Genomic DNA, 26,840 nt, shown 5'->3' on the forward strand with positions numbered 1-26,840 from the left:
GCGAATTCAGAATTATTCGATGCAGCAGGCTCTCACTATAATCTTCTCGCACTGCATTGGAAAGGATACCCACTTCAGCGTCGCCAAGGCGGATACAGAGGAAGAGGGGTTACGGTGCAGTGAGAGAGAGCAACAAGGGAAAGAAAAATATGAGAGGAGAGAAAGAAGGAGTGCAGTCGACTGAATTGGAGCCAGGTAAGTGCGAGCTCTCCATGTCGCATACTCCATGCCTCTGTAATGGAGAATACAATGTGGGTAGATGATCCCTGTACCATTCCATGGGCTGTGAGGAGCAAGAAGAATACAGAGAAGCATGCTTCTAACCGGGTGTAATTGTCATGCTGCTCTTTTGATATCGGATACATGCCATAAATAATAAGCTTTCATTTAAGCATGGAGAAGGTCGGCACCAGCAGCTCACTGATTTACCGTTCATAAATAAATAAATAAATATAATATTTTTTTATAAATACCTTTTTAAAAAGAAAATATTTTTTGAAAGCTCGTTCACATTTCAAAGAGAGAAGGAAAAAAAAAAAAAAACATAAGTGCCCTAGCTTAAAATAAAAATACTTAAAACTATTTTTTTAAAATTTTCGGACAAATACATACGTTCCTTTCTTGCATGCTCTGCTCATACCCTCCTTCCTTGCATGCCCTTCTCACACCCGGCATTTTTGCCTTTCCTCCTACCGCCGGAGTGCCGATTCCATCACATGCAAGGGTTTGGTGTATTAATGTGCTACACCGAGGGATTGGTTAGATCTCTGCTTTTCGGGCCGGCATCAGATCAACTCATGGACCTTTTTCTGCGATATCAGCTTGATAACCGGTCAAAGAAAGCTTAACTTCCCATACGAGCAGCGGTAAGCTTGATGACAACCCAACCACAGCCAACTGTATACCACATATTACTTCCCTGTCTCATCTGTTACAAACTTGTCAATTCTAGACCCTTTTTTTTTTTTTTTTTTTTTTTGTTTGGGGGGGGGGGGGGGGGGGGGGTCCTCAGATGCTCGTTTAGTTCAAAAAAACTTTTTTTTTCTAAAAATATAATTTTTAAAAAATAATTTTTAAAATAAATTTTAAAAAATATTTTTAGCATATTTGACAATGAAAACGTAACAGATTTACAGAGTGCTTATGTTTGATTAACCATTCATTTTTCTAAAAATTGTATGTATAATTTCTATTATACCCTTAAAAAAATTAGATATTTAATGCCTTTTTAATGCTGAAAGACTTTTTTGGAAAAAATAAATATAGAATAATTTTCAGTTCACGGAAAAGTAACTTTCTCCTACTTCTAATGGAAAAGACTTCCATAAAACGTGAAAATTATATTCCCATAAGAATACACATTTTCCGTCTCTCTTTTGAAAACTCCAACCAAATAAAAAGCATCTCATTACTCTTCCCCTCCCGTTAACCACACTTTCCTTCTTTTCCACGAAACAAATGAGCCCTAATTATCCAGAATAAATTATTTAAAAATGCACCACCATTGGTGTACATAACAAACTAATCCATCATGCACAAACAGACTCATGTCGACAAGGGTCGCGGCAACAGGCTCAAACTAGCTTGTCAATCTGGTCAAGTTGCCCGATCCACACAAATTTGCATTACCCAATTACAGTCGAAACCAAGTTAGGTTGGGCCAAAGTTTTATTCTCCCACACAAAATTGCTAGAAAGGAAAGGAACGAAAAAGAAAGCAAAGAAAAGGCATCCGGAAGCAGAGCATAAAATACAATAACCCATTCTGACTTGTGAGTTGGACGATGCCAAGATGTAGAGAAAAATACAGCAAATTTGGGCTGCTGTTACGTATTTTGGGGGTGGCTGGAGCCCCAAGGTAAGTGGCTGCAATTTGTTTTCCAACGTAATGCAACAGAATATGCAATCTGTCCCTAGTTTTCTGTCCAGCAAAGCCAGAGAATGAGAGAAGGCACACACTTTGGTTGAACCAAGTAAGAATTACATTAAGGATATTTCTGAACCATCTCACGAAATTCCAAAAATAAACATGCAACAGCTGCCGGTGTAAAACATGATAACAATATTACCTGACATTCCATGTTACTACATTCTGAAACATGGTTGGATCTACAGAATGTTGTCCAGCTGAGCCTGCAGATCCTGTATTGGCACCATGCCGACAATTTCCATTTCATCCACAGAATATTCCGATTTTAGCAGTGTCTGTAACTGTAGGTGAGCTTCAACTATATTTGTCCTGCAACATGCGAAAAAGCATCCAAAGTTACAGATCTGCGGGATAGCTGAGTTCAGGTTAACACTCCATATGCCAGGTCTATATGAAATCAAAAAGCAGCTCAAAAGGCAAAAAAATAAGATGGCTCCAGAAATAACAACGGCACTGATGGTGATTAACAATGTGTGTCTGTGTGTGTGTGAGAGAGAGAGAGAGAAGCAAGTATGACAAAGTAATGCAATTGTCAATCAGTTCCAATACCTAAACATTATCTGTACATTATAAGGATAGACATTAACTTTGGGGGTTGAGTTCATCGCAAACAACATTCAACAGCCAAAGTACTTCATGTTTTCCACTTTATTTGTTTTTGATCTTAAAAGAATATAGTACACATTCTGATCATAATATAAATTTCAAAAGCAATAATATTAATTTAGTATCTCACTTAATGGGTTTAAACAAGATCGTCCGAGTCGACGGGTTTCGCAGATAAAGCTTCATCTTTGTCATAACCTTCGGCAATTCTTGCTCGATAGCAGTTCCAACCTGTTCAGATGACACTTCTTGCGGTCAGCATACAACAAAGCCATCAGATTGGCTGCATACATAGCATACCTTTTGAACTAGCTCAGCCACTTTATCTGGAGCAGCAAATGCTTGATTCTTGAGCGGTTTTGCAAGAACAGAATCCAATTTCTGGTCCTGATTGCCCGATGACAATGCAACTTTCACAGCAGTAACCTAGCAAACAAATACTATCTCGTTCATTAACAAATTGATTTTCAATAACAATTATCGGATCCGCTTTTTTTGTGATTAGGTAACCTAGTATTCATAAAATCAGAAACAACTGACAGGTTTAAAATGATTCCTGCACTACAAAGAACCATCTTTTAATGACAAAGCAGGGGCCCAGGGGCAAGCAACTTTCAAAAGAAACAGGTGATATCAGTAGTTTGTCTACATTAGCAGCCAGAACAAGTAAGTACCCATTTGTGTAGGTACATGCATACATATATATCTTCAAAGATAGGCTCATAATGAACACAATCATGCGTATACACATATGCACATACATATAGGTATACACATATGCACATACATATAGATTGATAGATAGAGATAACGAGAGAGCGAGAGTTAAATCATTTTTCTCAACAATTTATTATTGTACCAACTGTATTCTATCAAATTTCAGAAAATTTACATTTTCTATCCAAAATGGGTTAAGTAGAGATAATTACAGCTGAAAAGAAACTGCTGAGATTCATTGGTTATACAAGTTTTTTAAGATATGGATCAAAGTTCGCCATCTCGGTACCGGACCCCATACCGGTGCCACACTAGCACAGTATTGGTATGGTACGAAATTTTTTCAGCATACCAAATGTTGATACGCCGCCTATATCGAATACCAGTACCGAACTTGTATGGTATGGTACGCCCCGCATCGTCCGGTTCGGGCCGATACGGTATACCTTGATCTGGATGGTTATTTCAGACTTTTTCAATTAACTTACAATGCTGGAATTCAATGTCAGGTTTTCATTACCTTAGTAACGAATGAAAGCATCGGATCAACAACTAGCTTAGTAACAGACATTATAAATTCTTCGCATGTAGCTTTGAGGTTTTTCTCAAGTTCCTGCAAATAAGATAACACTAAGCCACATGAGAGTTTCTCCAGCAGATTTTTATTGAGTAAAAAAAGGGCATAAGAACAGTCCTCGAGTTCCTGCAAATAAGATAACAGTAAGCCACATAAGAGTATCTCCAGCTGATTTTTCCTTTTAAAAAAAGAATGGCACAAGAACACTCAAGTGTTTTTATAATCTGTCACTGGCTTCCGCTGGTTTAGTTGGACAACAAGCATTGTGTCACAATTCCAATCTGATAAAGATAAACCAAGGTTTGGTGCTTACTAATTTTATTAATTTGCTACTCATGCAAACACATAAACCTGCTGCCAACTCAATATGTTAATGACGCTAGTTAAATCACTGAAATAAATCACTCAATTAGCAACTGATTTTTCTGTTTAAATAGGCATTAGTTCTGCAGCTTGAACTTGTCATTGCAGAATCAAGGCCCATTTACCATAAGTATCAAATACTGACTGACTGATTCCGGTGAACTGGCTGACCGAGTTAATGATATTTGCGATAGTTAAGACCAATGATCTCCGAACCATGCTGAACCAAGCAGTTCGAGATGTACCAAACCAGACCAATTAGTAACCAGGTTCGACCATTTGATCCGATCCAATTTTATATATATACAACTAGCGGTCTCTCGAAGCTTCTCTCTAACTCTCCCTCTCTCAATTCTTCTCTCCATGATCTTTCTCCCAGCAATCTACGTCGAACAATGCCGACACCGACACCCTCTCGCCCTCGATCGATGGTCGAGATGACCTCTCCCTCGATTGACGCCGACATTGACACCGATGTGGATGCACTATCCCTTAATCCTGCATGGTTCTCGGGCCCTCAATCGACACTATCTCCCTCCATCAATGAAGACGCCGAACCGACACCTCTTCCTCGGTATGCCTCCCCCCCCCCCTCTCCATCTCCTTCTCCCTCTCCCTCTTTCTCCCCTTCGTCTTCTCTCCCCCCCCCCCCAATATATCCTCCTCCTAGGGTTAGGGCTAGGGTTTCTTCCTTTCTCCCCTTCTCTTCTCTCGATCTTCAATCTCCAGCACACCTCTGCTTGGTAAGGTACATACTGGTACTATATCAATTAGGTCGCCAGCCAGTACGAGCCTCGAAACCAGCTTGGTGAACCTTGGTTAAAACTAAATCCAAGTTTAATCACTTCAAATAGGACGCCAATGAAAATGATATGTGTGTTAATTTCTTTAGAGAACATGTCCAGATAAGATTGACTATGCACATGTTTAATCAATTCAATGAATGAGGTTTTAAGCTAGCATGCTCAGCACTTTGAGGATTTGAATTCTTTGAATTCGACCCCGAAGCACAACACAAAAAGCTTGCAGCAGAAAATGTAAGAGTCTGAGACTATAAGTAAAACTATTAACTTACCTTCTTAGCATCTTCGAGGATTTGAATTCTTTGAATTCAACCCCAAAGCATAACACAAAAAGCTTGCAGCAGAAAATGTAAGAGTCTGAGACTATAATTAAAACTATTAACTTACCTTCTTAGCATCTATTTGACTTTCGAGAACTCGAGGAGATAAAGTTCTAGCCAATGAAGTTGATCTTGACCAGTCAAATAATGAGGCCTGACCTCTTAGAATCCTTCTCAAATGCTCCTGCAGTAGAATCAAGATAAAATTAAGGCTTCTAGAAAAAACATGAGAAATATATGTTTTGTTCCAAACAGAAATACATTTTTATATATTACCAATTATACTGTTTCAGTATGATGCAAATTTTCAACCCAATCATGATTAAGGCTAACTTACGGAATACAATTATGGTTGAACAACTAAAAAACTGGCCTTCAAAGAACCAGTCACCGAGGCAAGGATTTCGTCGCCCAACTTTATCTGTGGGGTACACAACCTCTAGAAAAAGTTCTAAACATCAGACCACACTCACCATGTTTTACAAAATAAAACACCACAATTTATTTAATTTTTCCCAGCTCTCAGAACAGTTTATTCTTTTCATTCTTATGAAGGGCTACATCTGATTTAGCACTCTTAAATTCATTGTTGTAACTTCCTCACCTAGTTGTTTCTCAAACCTTTCCTCCACCTTCACCCCAGCCTTCTACTATATGAGGGCCTACCCTACTAATTCTTGCACATAATTATGTCATCCTAAATGTGTTTTTCTGCATCACCTGCAGTTCATAAAACTTTACATCCTGCATCAACCTTAGAGGAAAACATTAATTATAAGTAAGAGAAATGATCGATATCTATAATAGATTCAATTAATATAAAATTAGGGATGTCAATGGGCCAGGTCAGAGTAACAGCACATGCAAAATTTTGAGTCGGCCCAACCCAATAACCCAGTTCAAAACAATACAAAATGAGGCCTGTGGGTCGGCCCATTGACATGCCTATATGAAATTTTACATAATTTGTAAATGATAAGAATGATATCTTTCAGAAGCCTGAAAAAATGGAAGCATAAATTTTGTAGGGTTGCATTTTAAAAAGCTGGTCCCCACTAAAACTAGAAACTTCAATATGACCAAATAGCAATATGCTATTTCTTCTCTTTTGACAGATATTATGTTGCCTCGCATTGAGCTCTTAAACATAATTATGAACACCTGTCCCCATTGCCTTCTGAGGAATGGCTCTACAAATTGTTCGCCAACCATTCTTATTGTTCAGGATATCCCAAGTTTCACTGCAAGCATCTTCATCTTTCACAGTTTCTATCTACGTAACATTAGGTCCCCTCTTTTCTCTGGACATTGAAGAGTAGTCTTAGAGTGCCCACTTAGATCTTTAAACCATGGGCCATAAAATTACAATTGGCCATCACTCATTTCTGCAACTCCTTACTAATTTTACCACACATCCATCCCAACATTCATATCTCCATCATGTCCTTTTTTTCAGCTTGGATCCCTTTTATAACCTATCATTCTAAACCATATAAAACTGTTGATCTTATTACTTTTCAGCAGAATTGTAATTATCCAATGGAGTCAGTAAATAACGTATATATATGGATAGATAGGTAGATCCTCTCAGAGAGAGAGAGAGAGAGAGAGAGAGCCATGTCTCTTCAGAGAAAGACAGGAAAGTTTGAAATTGTACTTCTAGTCAGATTAAGAGAATAACCATTAAGTACATAATAATCATAGAAGCAAGTTAGCAAGTTGTCCAAACATCTGAAGTTTCAGCTTGCACTAACCAGCAAATGAGAGAAATCCAGCTCCTTGTGGGTGACAGAGAATTCAATATCAAAGGGTGCAATCTGGAAAGTGTAACAATTGCAAATTGTAATTACAACAGCCTCACTCATTGATCAGTTACTGTTAAATCATAAAATTTAAAACACAAAAGTTGAAAAGATATGATGCAGCCCACCTGTTCCCTCAAAATAAGAAGGTGCTTAATAAGGAAAAGCTGTCCATCCATCGGAGTAGATCTCTTTGCAATAGATTTGCTTGCATTCTGGTAGCAGTACATGTGATAAAATAAGCTATCAGAACAGATCATGTAGAACGCCACAGAATTCACAATTTTAACATTCATCTCCTACAGGCATTGTTCCACACATATACATGAATAGTAATATATTCGACGTTAAGAGGACCCCTTGGAAAGTCTTTTTGTGCAGCCTTATTTCTATGTCATTAATTGAATGATTTTAACCAAACAAACAGATTAATTAAATTTTGGAAGCTTATCCACAGCAACCATATGAAAGGTCACAATTGCCAAGCATTGGTATTCATCAGAGAGCCCTAACCACTCAATGACATTTTGTAATAAAAGAGTTACTTCAAGGGTATAATTAGAAATATTATTTTAGCAGAGTTCATGATAAAGATCAACAGTAATAGTCTGTTTTAAAATCAACATGTCTAGGAAGCCACAGCCTCATAATTGCTATGGTATACTAGTACTGGTATGACAAGTTAAGAAATATTATATTTATTATTATTAACTAATTTTTGGATTTTCTCTGGATTTGACTCTAGGGAGTTTATTTTTATCACTTAATATGTTGCTGTGTGATGTACATATACATATAAAGAAGAGGACCGGGGAGGGGGGGAAGGACTATGCTCTTGAAAGGAGAGGCTATCCATTCCTCTTGATTCCAAAATGAATAATGAAACATCCAAATCAAAGATTCACACTGTCGATCATGATCCATACCACTTTAAATGCCAAGAAACCAAAAATCGCATATTTTGGTGGTCACTAATCTATGCATCAAATGAGTGCAAAAATGAATAGTTTCCATTGTGCTAGTGTCCTCAAATACATGATAGAGCACTTAAATTGAGAATCCACTCTATTGATCATGATCTACACATATTAAAACATGTATAAATTAAAAATCGATAGATTTTAATACTTAGATCATAGCAATATATATTATCAAGATGACAAAGATTTCAAAAACTATCAATTTAATTGAGCTTAACAATAAATAATAGTGCAGTTCTGACTTGAGGAGTCTCTGGAAATCCTAGCTTTACAGAAGGCATACTCTGAGCCAATTTAGAAGTAGACATAATAAATTTGATGGCTTACCTTCATGTTTGTGTAGAGGAACAATGAAAAGATGGGACAAGGCTTTAGTTAAAATATTCAAATTTGATTGTTTTCTTTTAGCAAACAACATTATACAAGGAGTCTATGAAATAGCACAGGAACACCAGAACAATCCTTTTCTAAATTGCAGCATAAAAACTGATCAGCAGGCTCCTCAATTTTTCTGTAAAATTTTTTCTGTTCTAATGGAGTGCAAAATACTTCAGTCAAAAGGAGGAGATCAGAATGAGCTCACAAACCTGTATGGATATTGAGCAAAATTCTACTGCTTCCTGAAAAGGTTGCAAAAAACATCAGATTATAGGAAAAATGCTAAAAGCATGGATCTGTGCCTCTGAGACTGCAAAACCAGATTTGCATACCTGAGCTAGACCAGTGAAAACTGCAGGTTCTAAGCAATGGTATAGCTTTGACAGGCATGATACCGTTTTTTCCAATGGTTGATACCAGGTTCTGAATACGTCTGAGTTATCATCAACCTGTAGATCGATGAGAGAAATAGGCAAATTTTATACCATATCTGAAATAGGATTCTCTTCTTTCTCTATTGTATTCAATAACAAATACTGGAAAAAATAGAAAACCAGGAAAAGCACAGAAAAATTGTTCTACTTGAACCAAAAATTCTAGTCAGTACCAGAAAGTGAATGAATCTATGCATGAACACCAACGCCCAAATTATAAAAAAAGAGAAACAAATGGACTGCAAAGTGGACATTTTATATATGCCAAGATAGCAAATATACTAATTAAAATAAAATTAAGCAGTAAAAAAGTGGGGGGTATAGCTTTAAATTTAAGATGAATAAATTAGAGGCTTGTAGACGAAGTTACTGACAGTGGTATCTGAAGTTGTCTCAATAGATCGCTCCAGTTTTGCTGGGTAATCTAGATCAACATCAGAAGGACGGTAATTAGCTATCTGCCAAAACAAACATCAAATTACAGCTTATTAATTAAACAGGAAAAGAAACAAACTACCCAATCAAAGAAACGATGGATTCTGACAAGATCACCTCTTCACGTATGTGTGTCCGAGCACAGAATGTCAACCTCTCATGAATGTCTGCTAGAATTCTTTGTAGTGTGGGACGCAATCCTGCAAGTGACTCACCACGTCTGCTAAGCTGTTCTCCTAGCACTTCAATTTTTAGGATGTCAACAAGTTCACAGAGAGAATCGAGATTTGCTTCATGTATAAGTTTGGGGCGTAGCGTGTCATACAAATATGTGCACCTGCATAATTATATTATAAAACAGTAGTAGAAGTTCACAAAAAACTTATTAATGGGAACTCTTGTCATATATAATGAGATCAAACAAAACATGAGAAACATCCAGAAGCTTGGGGGCAACAAAGAGAGATGAAATAAAAAGGAGGAAAGGTGTACAAACTTGCAAAGAAAATGAAATAGACTATTTGACACTAAGAGAAGATGTTTTCCCAAAAAATAATCACTGATTTGTTTGATAAGATATTTTAAAACTATTCATGTTGCCTTCTCACTTTTGTTCATTATTTCAATCTTCCATTCTTTACATGTAAAACCAGCATGCCAGCTACAGTTACTTGATCAATTCAAGTTAAGATATATGTATGTATGTATGTATGTATGTATGTATGTATGTTTAGTTGTATTGGAAAGATTACTACATCATCCGTTTTAATTCAGGATGAATTTTCTAAATTCTTAATGCTGATTCCTTGCCTTCATGTAAAGACCATTCTTGACATGTAAATTCATGTCAAGCTACAGAGCAATCTGCAAGAGCATACATGATAACTTACATGGGGTCTATTAGAGGAGCCAAATTTGAGACATCTCTGGAAGATGACGGAAAGAAATGATCAAAGAGTTGGTGCTCAAGCTGACAAACCTGGGAGATATTGCAAATCATACTTAAGAATGAGAATTATATGAGTTGTTGCAACCAAAGAAAATACTGTGTTCAAGAGACATAATTCCCAGTAAAAGGCAAACGAGCAAGAGATCTAGGTGGAGAAAGAAGAAGTATAAAGAATCCACATCTGAAGCAAAGCATATGCATGATCGCTAGACAAAACCATAGCATATGATCTAGTTGCAGTTCAAATCTTCATTACAATGTGAAAATCAGGTTTAACATCATATTTCCAGCCATATGGCATGTATCAGACACACAAAGCATTATAGCTAAGATGGACTTGATACAGGCACAAGTTTCTCATGGCAGAATGGTACATGTCCAACAATATATACTGTCCAATGTCAATGTTGACAAATTTAAAGTAATAAACTGGCTATGACTAAATCCCGCAAAACAATTTCTAAATAAAGTGAATTAAAATAGAAAAAATCTTTCTTTTTTCCGTATGGGTTACCCGGGACTCGAACCCGGAACTAGTCGGATGGAGTAGATAACTTTTCTTTGTTGGAATAGAGGAAAAAGATCCCTCCCCAAACCGTGCTTGCATTTTTCATTGCACACGGCTTTACCTATGTATAATATAAAATAAAACTTGGGTCCCGAGAAGAAAGTATAATAATTTTGACTACTCAGTTGATTCAACCACTACACTACTGCAATGAGCATTTCAGAATGAAAATTCATGAATTTTTTTCTCTCTTGATCATTTATAGATCATTTCTATTCTATTCATAAGTCTCATCACGTCAACAAACCAATTATGAATAATTCACCAGGTCATTGATATGGATAATATCCAAATACCAAATACGTTCTATATGCGATTCATGTAAAGAAAAAGAAGTTGTTTTTGGGAGGAATATGTGTTTCTAAAAGATCTTTGATACTGTGTCCAATTCCAAAGTTAGTTCTATACATATGCCCAGCAACGAGAAAAATAAATGCAATAGCTAAATGATGATGAGCAATATCGGTCAACCATAAACTTTGTGTTTGTGGATGGAATCCCCTGCTTCCCTGCATCCCCCTCAGATCCGCCTCTCCCTATCCATTTGACTAAATGAATTTAACACTAGAACAAAATGTTAATAGAATTATAGGAAAACAGGAAAAGATAGTGCCTCCTTCCCCACAACCTCAACCCCCAGAAAGAAGGAAAAAGTATAAGAAAGAATTATCCCCCAGCTCTTCCCCTATAGAAAATTGCCTAACCCCACGACTACCTACAACCCTCAAAACCCAACTGACCCAAATCTTCCCCCATTTTCTCTTAGGGGAAAACAATGAACCATCACAGCACATCTTCCGCTCCTCTTAAACCCAGAAATCCCAATCGCAATTCATCTCATATGCTCCTCCCTTGCTGACTCTCATCCAGCTGTGTGTTTGACTGAACAGCCTTCACAGTCAGCTATCCAGCCTCTGCAAATTAGCACTGAGCTTTCACTCTCTGGGAACTGGACTTTGCAGCAGCCCTTCCAAGTTCCAACCTCTACCCACTATGGGCTTCCTATTCAGATTTGAATCTTGATGCCAGAAAAGCTGATCTGTTGCCATATATACTCACTGCCTATTTCAAGTACCATACATAATGAAGACAATCATAGCACAGGTTTTTATCATTCTATGCATAAGCTTCAAGACATTAAGAAATCCAGAAAAGCAAACTTGTGATAAGAGCTTTCCTATATATCCAGATATGTTACTGAAATATAAAATTCACTGAAGTAAAAAATGTTCCAAGTATTACAACAGTATGTATTATTTTTTCATACCATGATTATTTCCACATCATTGGAAAAGAAAAAAAAGAGTCAGCTTGAACATAACAAAATGGCACAATGAAATGGTATAGTTATGTTATGCATATATTACATCTTTTGGTTTTTGGAAATCCATCAGTTGCAGCCTTATTTCATAAAGTATAGCTTCAACTCATCTAATACCGTATATTAAGACAACTCAAAGTTTGTAAAGGTTCAAATAATATGAATATATTGCCATGAATTTGTATCAACACATAATTACACATAAAAGATAATAGAATCAAAGTAAAGTGGTATTCATGTATCTTCCCAGGTTATTGTAAGATAATGTGGGTTTACAACTATATTGATGCAGTGCTGTACAGAAGGCCTCTTGCTTTCTATGAAAATAAGAATTTTCAGTCTGTCACCTACCATTTAATCCTCTAATTGAAGAAGTTTTGGTCAGTAGCCATACAGAAAAAGACAGTCCAAAGAAACAAACAGGTTACAGATTTTCATTATTTACCATTACTGGGAAGTATTGTACTTAAATTTTGTTTACCTGCATTAAGTATGCACATCCAGACCTAGTTAATGATGGCAAGGCCTCTTTCCTTGCAAACTCAGATATCCGCTGGTGCAATATACTTTTCACCTAAATAGCATATATATTCAGTTATCAAGAAATAAAGAATAACTATTAAAAAGATTTAAAAAATTAAAGACAAGCCAGCAACTTACTAATGATAGTCTCTGCTCACAGTACAATCTGTGGCATTCCGTAACAATCTGAGCATATTCTTTCCTAGTTGATCTACTTTCAATTTCCCCGAGCAGAGGCTTTAGCTGCAAAAAATTAGAACAGTGTTGTTACAACTCTCTCCTATGGAAAGGTCCTGGTGAAAAGAAATTATTACATGGCTAATCCATAGGCTCATGTTTTCTGTTTTATCCTTATATTTAGTTGTTATCAACCAATGTAGCTCCCACACCAAAGCTTTGTTTGATTTCATGGTTTGATAAGTTGTGCCCTTTAACACCCTACAATATCACAAAAGCTGTGCAACAAAGAATATATACCTCGCTAGCTGCTGCCTTAAAGCGAACATAAATAACGGATGCCTCAACACCCTCTGAAACAGTTGTTTTGTTTGAGCCACTGCCTCGAATAGCAGTTTGCACCTGAAAAGGAAACACTAAAATGAATTCTACAAACTCTGTATTTGTTTTAAATTGATATTTCAAGATGTACAAGAAAATTACCTGAGAAGAAGCACCTTTAAGAACTGAAAGCACATGGGATCTAATCATGCCTAATGCCCGAGACTGTAAAAAAGAACATTAGGAATACACCATCTTAAGCGTGAGTGCTTTCACAAAAGAAATTGTTATGCTGTTTTAAGAAGAAGCTCATATGCTACGACCAAGCTTATAAATTTAAATTTATGATAATCTAGTACCTGGAGTTGTCGAAACTTGACTAAATAAACACCAGATTCTGCATACTGTGGATTGCTTTCAACATACCTAGGCTTGTCATGATGAAAGGTAGCAAATCAAAATTTATAGTTACTACACAGAAAAGAGAATTAAATTTCTTTCATAAAACAACTAAAACCAGAAGAGATTGTAAGTGAGAAGAATTACTCTTGTACTTACGAAATGCAGTCATCAAGACGTTTCAACAAAGGAAGAAACTGTTCACTCCCAATATTCATGTTTGGAGAGTAGAAACTGGTGGAAACCTGTTAAAAAGACATAACTGAATTAAAAGTTGCCGTCATAAATAAACAAAAAAACTTTGCTTGTGTTATGGATAATTTATGCAAATTTAGACATATAAAATCCAAAGCCGAATCTGTAATATGTTCCACTCAGCATATATGAAGCCAATAGCTCTCTTTCTCCTTTAAAAAAAAATGGTCAAAGGCACATATATTATAGCGTAACTATTATCTGTTAACAACTGCTAATAGTGCATTTACCAACAAATCGAAGTGCACAAACATGAACTCATCTGAGAAAATAAATAACAGAAATAAACGAACTTGGTGCCAGCCTACAATTCACTTAATGCATACTCATCCAAGAGACAAATGAACAGAGAGAACTCATCTCATACCTGCCTCGATGCCATTAAAAATGTGTAAACCTCAAGTGTTGGCTACTGAAACAATTAAATAGGCCCTTATTTGCATTTGATTACAGGCGCAGAAATGTCAGATCTGTCTGGGTATGGCATAATTATATCTGAAATGACCAAGAGCTTGGATTGTATATTTATCCAAAACCAAATGGCTGGATGAAACTAAATATGACTCAAGCTTTACCTGAAACCTAGAAACACCAAGTCTTAAAGTAATAGATGACAATGGAGTGGTTTTCCTTGTATAGTTAAGGACATTTAGGTTGAAGACTCAGTTTCTAGAAATGGCCCTATTGCACAAAGCGATCCCATTTTATTTTATCATAGGATGTCACTCCATACCATTCTCAAATTTTCAGTAGATATTATGCTTCTTGGGAGGGTATCATTACGATTCAGTGCAGCGGTTTTAGAGCTAACAAGAAGGTGGAATCTATCAACGAACTCACAAGGAGAATCTTCCTTACATCTCCTATAAAGGAAGGCTATTATCGATATCAAGGATTGAAATATCGCATGCCAATGTCATATTGTCTGGCACTGACATAGTCCACACCATGTTGTGCTAGTGGATGGAGTACAGATGCCAAGCATTAAGATGCAACCAATACTGCACGAATGTCACGTGCCAACAAGGAACGCCATACTGCCCCGAACTGCCCGATTCAGAACATACTAGACCGTACTGAGGGCGGACCGGCAAAGCTCTACCCCTTGGTTCGAAAATTGCAATGAGGAAGAGAGAGGAAGGGAAAGAGATGCTGAGAGGGGGCTTGAAAGCCCCCATCTTGTCCTCTGTCCACTGTTTGTATGCCCGATTTTTTTTTTCAAATTCACAACTGAAGTCGGCTAACAGTTTGCCGAGTGAAGTTGACAAACTGTTTGCCAACTTCAGTTGTGAATTTGAAAAAGGCATGGCCCCTATTTCGTTCAAAACAAGGGCGGCCCCCTGTGGATGGCAGATGGAGAATGAGATGAAGCCTTTCGAGGCCTCTCTCGGCACTCTCTCCCTCCCTTACTCTCCCTCTGTCTTCCTCCCTCCCTGGCTCTCCCTTTGTCAGTAAGGCCCAAAACGGCACAGCATGATACCATACTGTACCATACCGTTGGGCAACCGGTATGGATCCCAGTACTAGTACAACCAACCTTGCGTGTCAATGAGAGATTGGCACTAACTCAACCATGCCAACCACCACTCTATCAATATGTTTGAGTTCTTGTACTTAACGCATTCAAAACTAACCTTGTTTGAGTTCTTGTACACTAGCCATCCACTTGCAAATAGGTACCCTTTATTAGTTTTACCAATGCTTCCATTTTTCAAAAACATAATAAAAAAATGTATTTTGATACTAAATTAGTGGATTCTATTCATCAGACAAGCATATAGAGTGTGCTTATGCTAATAAGTGTGTGAGCACATCATAACTAGAGTTATAACATAAAAACAAATTTCTTTTTAAGATTCTAGGGCATTAAGATAAGCCCAACTAAAATCTATAGCTAATCCATGAACAAAGATCCTCAGCCAGAAAACTGATATCCGAAGTCTCAATCAAGTCAAATTGCTCGACAAAAGCTCGACAAGGGCAGAACCGTCACTATTAGCCTTATTCACAAAATAGCTTGAACACTCATATAAGTTCAACTGAAGCATTTTATAGTCGGAAAAGAGGTTCATCTCAGCAACTTCCAGACACATGAAATGAAGTTCAGAAATGACTTAATTGCCCTTCTTTTGGTCACATGGCCTAATTTTCTCAAGAGACATTCTTATTTTTTCCTAGCCACTATGACAAAATTATCTAGAACCACATACCTTAATTCATATACATGTTTCCTTGAGACCATGTCGCAAAAAATTAGATAAACAAATGTCCAATTTTCTCATACACAACCTCTTCTTAGTCTCGCAAGATGCAAGAAAGAGATCGCCATGTGTCTCGCAACTACTTCTTGCCGTGTGGCATAAAGTAAATTGCCACATTATACCCTTTTCTCATATGGAACTTCTCTTGCCACATGGGTTCACTATATGAAGTCCATTGGCCCATTCTTTCATGTGACACGAGCCCAAGCCACCATATGGCATATTTGATAACAACCAAAGCCACCACATCAGCAAATACCATGTCCTCTAAATAAATAAATAGGAAAAGAAAGGAAGGGTGAAGGAAGACAATCTACACAGATATTCTCCAGCATAGTCTGAGTTCAAGACAAGAAGTAGGCAATAAAATAAACTGCACTTAGGGTGTTGTTTCAACTTCCCCTTGGAGACAAGGTGGGGGCCAAGGTCTTTATGCCTAACGATCCAAGGCCCTTAACATAAATTTGATGTACAATGACCAGTAAATTTTGTATTATAAGCTGAACTCCTTTATTAGGGGTCTTCTTTTATAAGATGTAATTTAACATTTTCTTCCATAGTATGGTTCCGAGTTGCCACAACTCCCTCTAACAAGTTCTTCGATAGTATGGTTCCAAGTTCCCACAATTCCCTCATTTTGTTTCAAGTCAAGATTGCCTAATCTTGGAGAAACACTCACTTTCATGATTGGAACTGTGGTCCAAACAATTGATTGTGGCCCTTCGATGAACATGGCCTTATTAAGAAGCATTGTTCATTTGAGAATCCTTTTTATGTTTGGACTTATAGTTCGATATATGAACTACAATCCTTGCTAAAGGGATCTCTTAAAAAAAAAATTTACAATAAAATAGCTAAGGTTGGAATTATGAAAATTATTCTTCCACCATCATCTAGCATTAAAAAGGCTCAGCCTGTAGTCTATAGACAATATATAGAAAGTTTTTTAAAGCATCTCATAAGAGTATCAAATTCCGGGCAATCAACCATCAATACAAAAGAATTATACGAGGTTTTCAGCCCAAAGATAAAGTCACTTTAGTTTGATCATGCCATGCAGACAATCTACATTTCAAGCATCCACAAGTACATTTCACCTTAGCAATAGCAGCCGATGACTGTATGTTACAATAAAAAAAGACCATGACTTCTCAACGAGTGCCTCTAATATAAGAAGGTACAGCTAAGATCATCTTCTGGATTTTTTTTAATAAAAGAACAACCAAAAAATAAATTCTATTGACTAAAACCTAATCTGCCATTTGAATTTAGCAGGTAGAAATCTGGCATAAACTAAAGTTCTGAATTTTATGACTAATGCATTGGATATTGTTAGACTTGTTCTTGGCTTCAGAAATTGTTTTTCGTTTGTACATTTATTTTACTCCTCATTTTTATCTGGATCAGGCAATTTGATCAATCAGATGATTGCATTAGTAAGGGTGGATTAACTTGGACGACCCGGTCAGTATTTTCAAAAAACTACTAGTGATACTATAAATGGGTCAATCATGCCCTCATCTAGTATTTTTTATGGTGTTTTGCGATGCGGTGGAACAAATATATATGTCATACCCTTGCATAAGACCTCAACAAGATGCTTGTGCAATATGTAATTAATGTTTACACAATAAAGAAGAAAAGTGGCCATCAAAGTATAAGGCCTCAATATCTAAGCGAACTTACTTGCTCATATATTTTATTAAAAAGATGAAAACCTAATATGGTTTAGACAATAAAAAAATATAACAACTGCATACTATAAGATAAACAACAGAAATTCAAAAGAACATATCTTCAGTCCTTACATTCTCCAATTCATCAAAATAGTTGAGCTTGCTTCGAAGCGCCTCTGCAAATTCTATCAGCCTTTGCTTCTCTATCAACTACAATACCAATAGATAAGAACTTGATTATTTGCGGATGGAATGTTATTATGTTAAAGCACCTTATTGCTCATAATCACTAGATGAAACACAAAAGCTTCGACTTGGGAGAGGATAGTAAAACTCAAAAGAGGAAATTTGAGCATTTAAGACCTGAACACTTGGTAGGGCTACAAACACTAATTTACACAGAAAATACATAAAAAAAAATTAGTTTTTATCAGATTTCTTGACACACACAGAATTTTAGGGGCAATATCCATTAGCATCATGAATGCATTCACAAGTGATCCTCTCACACATGCACAAGGATATTCATAGATGTCCTAAATAAATATAGTTTCTATATCTACCTAGTTTAGAAGTTTATTTATTAAAGTTTTGAACTGATCAAATTGAATAACATAGTGATCCATAATTCCATAACATAGTGGTTAACTGATGTGTCTACCAATGATTTCTTAGTTTCCTATAGAGGTTGTCCTTCATTATTGAAAGGTTAACATTTATATTTGATGCACAAGAAGATGACGAATAGGAGAATATTGGCACTGCCCTGATGAATAAAGTGTGTCAACCAGCTTTCAAGTTTTCAACCACTTTCAGTTTTATAACTGCAATTGTTAAAAGATCTTATTAATTTTTCTTTGCACAAATGATCAAGTTGTTTGACTTTATTATATTGATTATTACCCTGTGTTATTTGAAGTTTGAAAATTGATTTGGAAAAATGTTCAAAGTCTATACCAGCTCTCAGTAACTAAGTCATAAAAGCTCCCATTTTAAAACATAAGGTAAATTGTCAAAGCACATCCTTGGACATGCAACATCTTTCCAGTTTCCACAGGTTGAATATCTTTCCATGTTCACATGTGTGTGCATTTTCATCTTTTACTCGCCTTGTTTTTTATGTGTGCATGCATGCTTTAACAGAACAAGCAAGTTAGACAAACAGTATAAATCTTGTGCATGATATCAGTTCTCTCTTTAGCATCATTACTAAAAAAAATAAGTGACATATCTTCCCTATGTGCTCAACAAGTACTGTGTCGCCTTTTCTCCCTTCCCCAGCACTGCCTTACAGATGTACCAGGAAACTTCAGCATATACTCTTTTCTTGATAAACCCTTCTAGAAAATTGGCTGGCCTTAAAACAACAAACTATGCAATTTATATACTAAGATACTTAATGTTACCTAATATTTATCAGACTAACAAATAAATTATGCAATAGTAATTCAGTTGTCTCTTGATTCTATATGGGCATAGGGGTCCTGCCACTCCCAAATTAAAATACTCACCCACTCTTGGTTGCACATAATTTGTGTCAACATTTCTCTCTCTTGATGTTTGCACTCCTCAAATATGTAATTGCATAAGTAATACAATTGACGTAGGACTGAACAAGCTCTGATACCAAATTGGTGCAGGACATAACAAGCTATGATACTAAATAGATGCAGGATAAAACAAGCTCGGATATTCTATATTCTCATCTTAATAATGCAAATTGTGTTCTCAATTACATAACAATAGGTTTACATAGACAACCAAAACAATAATAAGAGTCCGCATAAAAATAAAATATTAAAGTCCTCATAAAATTCTAATTCTAGAGTCCACAAAATTCTAGCCCTAGAGTTCACATAAAAATAAAATTTTCTAATTTTCAAATATAATAAAATTTCTTAATTTATATATTTGCACCTAATAGAAGTGCGCTTAGATTTCTTATAGGATGGTCCTCCATCAACAATAGTGAAATCAGAAAACCTCGAGCACTGTGACAGCCATATGCCTCCATTAGCTTGATCTTAATTATCAGAAGCAGGAGCATGTGCAAGAGCAGAATCAAGTGTGGACACAGTTAGAAGAAGAAGAAGAAGAAGAAGCACTTAGGAAGCAGGTGCGGCAGAGATTTTTCTGAGAGCTCCTGAAGCAGGTGCAACACGCTAAAAGGAAGTTTCATACTACTAAGGATGTGAAAGAAGAATCACTCTTGAGTTGCAAGAAGACCTAACCTTGACTTAATTTCCAAACATTTTCCATGAAAGTCATGCATAATCCACTCACAAATTTCCTATATTGTGCTTTGAGCACCAACTAGCAACCCCACTGGCTTGCCGACCTATCAAAACTAGGTCGTAAATTTCATGGCCGTTATACTTTACAATATGTAGCCTCTCATTCACTAACAAAATCTTGATTATCAAGATATCACCAACTTCAACAAATTCACTGACCCAACACCTCAAATAAGCTTACATATTATCAAAATTCTGCATCTCCAATCAGACCACCATGCAAACCAAAATCACGATGACAAAATCACGATGACAACACTGCAATTTATGTCCAGACTCTACTTTAAAAGGAATGCAATGACCATCTATGTATCTCAAGGGTTGCAGCAATTCTAATAATCTTCTTAGTCCATATAAAAAATGGCATACCAACCAATTGTAATATCTACATCAGTAAATATTTGGCACTTCATAGACTCATCTCTACACCTCATTCAGAGTAACCACAAAGTACCCTAGTCTCTTGATTAAACATATCCACATCACATTTCTCCATCTATTTACAATAAGATTAGTAATTTCTACACCCAACTCTCTTCAACTGCACAAACACAAACATCCTTCGTTTATCATTCTACCTTTTTCTGAACTCTCTGTTAAGCTCTATCCAGTATCCACCCTCTTCAGATCCTCCAGAATTTAAAATCAATTACCATTCAAAACACTACTATTAGTCACCAAATTTCTAACTAGACCTATTCTAACCGCTTTGAACATACAGTTTTCCCCTTAGCCTGCATTTGTCAGAGATTCTTATTTCCTCAACATTGTTGCTATATTTTGCATAAAGACCAGCCAATTGTTCAAGACCATCCAACAGCATTCCACATGGTAAAGTTCAAGGCCTAGTCATCAGGGTTAAAAATCAGCACCACCATTTTCTATTAGATTGACTACTTCCCCAAATAGTGTTGATAACACATGCACGGAAGAATAAATTGGTTGCAGACATAAAAATGATGATAAATATATATTAGCATATTAAATTATTTTCATTTCTTGTTTGAATGTGCAGATGTTGCCTAGCAAAAGCAGCCTCTAATAATAATTCTTTGAGACTGAAAAATAAAGTGAGCAAGGGGAACAGATTACTCTTTATTGCAGATATATGCTTTCATCAGAGCACATCCATAGTAGAAATCAATGATAATTCACAAAAAGGGAAGGGAAAGAATATAAAGAATAGGAAACAAGAACATGCTGGAGGACATACTAATCGGTCACATGCATCATGCAAAGTTTTTGTCTTTGTAGCAACGGTCTGGTGCAGCGATTGTAGTTCACTGAATAAATTGAGGGTATCATCCACCTGCACAAAAGGATGGTGCTTAAACCAGATTCAAGGAAAAAGACATCAGATAACAACAATTATTTATGTATGGACCTGTACCAATATTCATGCAGAATAACTACTGAAAGAACCTATAATTACAAGATTCAATAAACCTACCTGTTGAAGGATTCCATCGCAAATCTGAATGCGTTCCATCAATGTATTCACATAGAGACGATACTTCTCCTCTGTCTGTAATAAAATGAGAAAACTGAGGATACATTATGATATTATATAAAAATTCTATAATTTATACTAATAAAAGAGCAATTTGTCAGCACCAACCTCATACTTCATTGCTGATTCAAGATCTGTAAACCATTTGTAAAACTACAATCAAATCAACAAAGATGATTAAGTGAAATTGATCAAAACTGTATGATAATACTGACATGTATATGTAAAGTAGGTTTTATGTATGTATGTATATGTATATATATATATATATGTGTGTGTGTGTGTGTGTGTGTGTGTGTGTGTGTATATGTGTGTGTGTGTGTGTGTGTGTGTGTGTGTGTGTATATGTGTGTGTGTATATATATATATATATGTATGTATGTATGTATATGTATTTATATATGTATATATGTATGTATATGTATACGTATATGTATGTATGTATGTATATATGCATGTATATGTGTGTATGCATGCATGCACAGATGCACACGCATATGTTTGTATGAAAGAAAAAAATAAAAACACTGAAGAGACTGCTCTGAACTTGTACGATCTTTGTGCTTTTTTGACTTACCTAGAAACCTCTATTCTTGAAATAAAGAACTTTTTCTTGGTAACTCGGACAAGAAAGAATGCACTTCTCAATATCTGGTTATTGGATGTGTCACCAAAGATAATTATTTCATGAATGTCAGTATTTTGCTTCTCAGTCTTTTTGGCAAGTTATGGATTGTTTTAAGAGCTGCTTGACTCAAACTTCAGTTTGTAAGGGTTGTATCACTTTCCAGACAGAAACAGAAGAAAAGGTTAATAGTTTTGGGAAAATATTTTTCCTATTTCAGCTTGTGAAGTTTGTTGGTTGCGAAGAAGAAAGGTAAGAGGCTAGGTCCCAATAACTTGGAATTCTACAATATCAGATGGAAGATTGCCTCTAGATGATAAAAGAAGGATAATGGTTCGTAAATTTGATTCTCTTTGTTCATTATTCAGAAGGGTTGATATAATATTTTGCATTAGGCAACATCATTTAAGTTCTATTAGGTGATCCGAAGGCTCTAACTAATAGACCAAAGTTGTTACGGTGATCCAGGATTAAAGACACAAAAAAACACTGAAATCACAGAATAACATAGAAAGCTTGTGATAATGGATCAGACCTAACTTAAGTGGTAGTTCTCACTTCTCAGATTCCTTGCTCAGGCTAAACATACAACACCCTCAACGAGTTCAAGTAACTTGCTTAAGCTCAAGAAAGCATTAAGAGCCCCACCCTAACTTAAGTTGTAACTTTTGGATTGTAACTTGAACATCGTTATCTAGCTAGAAACTTAAATAGCTTACTTAAGCTTCAAACTAGTAGCCTGCGGTCTTGCATATGTACAAAAAAATAACTATATGTAGTAATTATTTATTATTCTTCTTTGAAGTAAAAAACAATGTAAGGTTTAAGGGTTCACCGAGGAAACAATACTACATGAAATGATTGCCTGAACTTCTAGAAAAACAGAAATCTGAAATTAATTTGTTATTTCAACTTCACTAAGCAGGCAGATTTTAAGGAATTCACATGAACAGTCATTAAGCTGTAGAGTTTCATGATATGGGGCAATAGATCCATCCACGAGAGAAGGTAAAGATGCATTATAAATATCTGGATCCTAGAAGGAATATTGGAAAAAATTAAAGCCACATAGGCTGATTAGTTGGGGCCAACCTGAAAAATCAACAAGGCATGATCTTCCTCTTCTTTATTAGAAATGTAAGGAAACATGACTTGACACACTTAATCATAAGTTGATGGATAAACCAACAATTCAAGAAATGTTGATTTATTAACAAAAGCAGCAAATACCTAGCTCAAAGAAATAAGACACTGGCTAAGCTGATGAAGACAGCAAGAAGTTAATTCTAATTCTTTTACCCAGCAATGCTGCTGATGTCAGTGAATAGCTGCATGCTGATGATTGTAGATGGCATGAAATATGACGATGGTGGGCCGCAAGGTTAAGCTTCCTCTCCTATAGTTCAATGAGAAAAAGAGTTCACCAGTTTTACAACAAGATGAATATCAGGCCCACCTTCAATTGATTTTCTAATTTGGATCCTTTATTAGCAAGGTACCAGCTAACAAAAGGTTGGAACATATTTATATAATGTTTCAGGAATGCAGTCATGCTCAAGTAGTAAAAAAAGCATTAAGACAGGAGCTAGGTGTGGAATGAGATATGGGGAAGCAACTTCTTCCAGAGGATTAATTAAATCAAGTATCATAGTTTTAATGGATATCCCAAAAAAATCTTTAAAGTATATTTAAGTTTGTTATCCATGAGGACAAAGTAAAATTGGATACAAAATATCTGAAACTTCTATTCAAGAATCAAGACAACATGACTGGTCTCTATCTTCAAAAAGTAGCACATCATGCATCTCTACAGATACAGGGGAAGCTTTACAGGCGATCTATTGTTAGCAAACCTATCATACAAGCAGAGCAACAACCTAATCTTTTGTAGCTTAAGTCAGAGAAGGAGACAAGTATGTTTTGACATGCAAGTTCAGGATGTTCGCAAAGTAGTTGTTCTACAAACATCAAGAGCTAGCTATAGTCATGTCTAACAACAGCCAACAAGACGCAACATGTTCATTCAATGGAAATAAGGATAATGAAGTATTTATTATCTCTCAAACCAATAAGGGAAAGTGAGAATGCATTTACAACAAGGGGTAAAAGAGTAGATTTTGTTAAAGATGATGAGCTCCTTTAGTTTAGTTTAGTCAAAAGAACAATGCAAACACCAATTATGTGAAACATTATGCTTTGGTGCTGTTTGGCATCACTTTCATTTTTTTATTTTCAGAAATAAAAAATAAATTTTTTGTCTCCTATTTTAATCATGAAATTAAAAACATAATGATAGCAATGGTAGTGGTGGTGGTGGCAAGGTGCTAGCAATGGGCCAGTGACACAAGGGTGATGGTGGCAACAGCAGTTGTGGTGGGAGCACCAACAATATAGTGTTGGTAACACATCATAGATTGCCAAAGGCAATCATAGAGGCTATGGTGGCGATGGGGATGTGGTGGAAGTGATTGGGGTGGCAACAGTAGCATTTATGGCAGTGGTGGTGGCACTAGTAAGATAGTGAAAGCAGTAGTAACAGCAATGGTTATGGCGGAGACAACAGGCATGGTGATAGAGATGGCGTAGTGGTGGCAAAAAACAAGGATTTCTCATTTTTGAAAATAGTGAAAGTAAAATTTTCTTTTTTTCTTGGAAATAATGAGAATAATTTTTGAAAAATAAAAAATAAAATCAATAAAACCAAATATTCTTTTACCTTGATATCTGTGATTTTGTTTTTAAAAATAAAAAAAGAAATAAAAGTGATGCTAAACAGGCTCTCTATTTCCTTGTGGCAGTAAAATAACCAATTATGTTTCTTATTACATTAGGCAACAAATACTGAAAACCAAATGGGTGGGTTAGAGCGAGCCCTGGTAGGGCACAATGCTGATCAAAAAGCCCGGGATACTCACCGCTTCCATGTTTCAAGCTCATTGATGGATTAACATAGCAAGATATTATATATTTCCAGATGTCCTGTGCCTCCATCTATTGTAGGTCTGGTTAATTCAGTGTAGGCCCTAGTATGATGTGCTGGTAATAAAATTATCATGCATAATTGGAGCAGCAGATATAATTATGATAAGCATTAGTTTTTGGAATTATAGAGAATATCTGTATCACCGCACAAAGAGGCTTTTAAGTTCCCTAATGAGAAACATTTCATACGCAAGGGTAATGTCGAGGTAAGATATAGATGACAGAAAAATAAATTTCTTATTCTTGCTTAAGAAATGATTACAGGTGCAAGGGATTCCATACGAAACGAGATCGTATGAACACCATGGCATAACGAATAAGGGAAAGGAAAACCTGGTGAGTATTGACCAAAACTGCATCCATGCCCCCAGTATCTTCCGAAGTCGAATCTTTGGTGGCAATCGATAAATTACTATCTTTTCCTGGAACCTGTTCCTGAGACTGCGACAAATACGATCAAAACATCCCAAAATAATGGTTATTAGACATGTCATTTTGCCAAAGCGACCATCAAATTGCCGGAAAACAAAACAGATCCAATTAAAATGAGAATCACAAATGAATATAGTAACTTAGTAGATAACTAGACGTATTTTGGGAGCGCTCACCAGATTCGGAGGAAAAGGCCGCTCCGCCACCGCGTTGGACAGCGCCAAAATCGCGGCTTTCTGCTGCTCTGTCAATGGAGCGTTCTGCAAAGCAAGATCCAGTAACATTTAAGGATTTTTTGAGGAGATCTATCATTAAAGACGAGATCCATCGATAGATCTCGCAGCTACTAGGGTTTTGAGGGGACTAGGATTTGCGCGAGAGATCTTGGACGGAGAGAGGAATTGACGAAGGTTAGGGTTCGGATCGATTACCTGCTCCCACGTAGAGGCGAAGTTGTAACCCTTGGAGACGGCTTCGGATTTGGGGAGACTGGCGGTCGCCATGGATCCGAGACGAAGGAGACGAAGGAGACGAATAGGAGGACGCAGAGAGGGGGAGAGCTCCACCGCTTTCGAACCATAATAGGTTTAAATTTACTTCCAGCTCCCTAAGTGGATCTCAAACTTCCTAAAGGTCCCTAAGTTCCTGGTTCCATCTTAAAGACTGCAAGTTATGTGCAGCCTTTACACGACACTTGTTAGGATAACTTACAGCTTGGACCCTGACTGGGTTATTAATTATGTACAGGATGCATATTTTAAATTTCATATAGACACTGCATTTATATGCAGTTTCCATATGGAATACGTTCAAGCGAAACTATTTACAGGTTCCTAGGTGCTTCTGCTGTTATAGTTACGTGTTCCATGCAAATATGTGAGATTTATTAACGAATTCTTAAACTAGCATGTCTTTTTTGTGAAAGTTGAGCTCAAAAATCAAAATGAATAACTTTGGTTAGTGAGAGTTCCATTTATATTTCAATTTTAGAGAAAATCGAATGCTCGGATTCTCCAAAATCGAATCCGAACTCTTATCTAATATTCAGATTCTATTCCAATTTCAATTTCGATTCCGATTGCAGGCCAAATGCATCTTTAAAGTATTTTTAACTTTAATAACCTTTATTAGAACTTACCTCCTCTACTGTTGTGAAAAATGTAAAGTTAGAGATTTTTAATGTAAAAATTGAAAGATCCATTAG

General features: G+C 36.3%; 1 protein-coding gene across 1 annotated transcript; it reads right to left on the minus strand.

Annotated features, from left to right (window-relative positions):
* Positions 1–1,469: 1,469 nt before the first annotated feature.
* On the minus strand, positions 1,470–26,229 carry LOC103704269 (conserved oligomeric Golgi complex subunit 3). The gene is made up of 26 exons (XM_039134151.1): positions 26,068–26,229; positions 25,813–25,896; positions 25,538–25,645; positions 21,706–21,750; positions 21,538–21,612; positions 21,301–21,396; positions 17,926–18,003; positions 13,761–13,846; positions 13,562–13,628; positions 13,365–13,427; positions 13,182–13,283; positions 12,843–12,947; positions 12,664–12,756; positions 10,235–10,323; positions 9,462–9,681; positions 9,284–9,367; positions 8,808–8,924; positions 8,685–8,717; positions 7,246–7,332; positions 7,070–7,132; positions 5,383–5,499; positions 3,773–3,865; positions 2,836–2,961; positions 2,666–2,766; positions 2,069–2,238; positions 1,470–1,920 (listed from the first exon to the last, which is right to left on the minus strand). The coding sequence occupies exons 1-25, from the start codon at positions 26,137–26,139 to the stop codon at positions 2,109–2,111; spliced, it is 2,334 nt and encodes a 777-aa protein (XP_038990079.1). The 5' UTR covers positions 26,140–26,229; the 3' UTR covers positions 1,470–1,920; positions 2,069–2,108.
* Between the last annotated feature and the right edge of the window lie 611 nt (positions 26,230–26,840).

The sequence above is a fragment of the Phoenix dactylifera genome, chromosome 15, assembly GCF_009389715.1.
Source record: "Phoenix dactylifera cultivar Barhee BC4 chromosome 15, palm_55x_up_171113_PBpolish2nd_filt_p, whole genome shotgun sequence".
NCBI classification, from domain to species: Eukaryota; Viridiplantae; Streptophyta; class Magnoliopsida; order Arecales; family Arecaceae; genus Phoenix; species Phoenix dactylifera.

What these genes read in the sequence shown, in the direction of transcription:
- LOC103704269 (XM_039134151.1), bottom strand. Translation starts at nt 26,139, where the DNA reads ATGGCGACCGCCAGTCTCCCCAAATCCGAAGCCGTCTCCAAGGGTTAC. An exon ending in TCGCCTCTACGTGGGAGCAG is followed by an intron (nt 25,897 to 26,067) that starts GTAATCGATCCG and finishes CTTGCTTTGCAG; the next exon opens with AACGCTCCATTGACAGAGCA. An exon ending in TGCTTTCATTCGTTACTAAG is followed by an intron (nt 2,962 to 3,772) that starts GTAATGAAAACC and finishes TTTGTTTGCTAG; the next exon opens with GTTACTGCTGTGAAAGTTGC.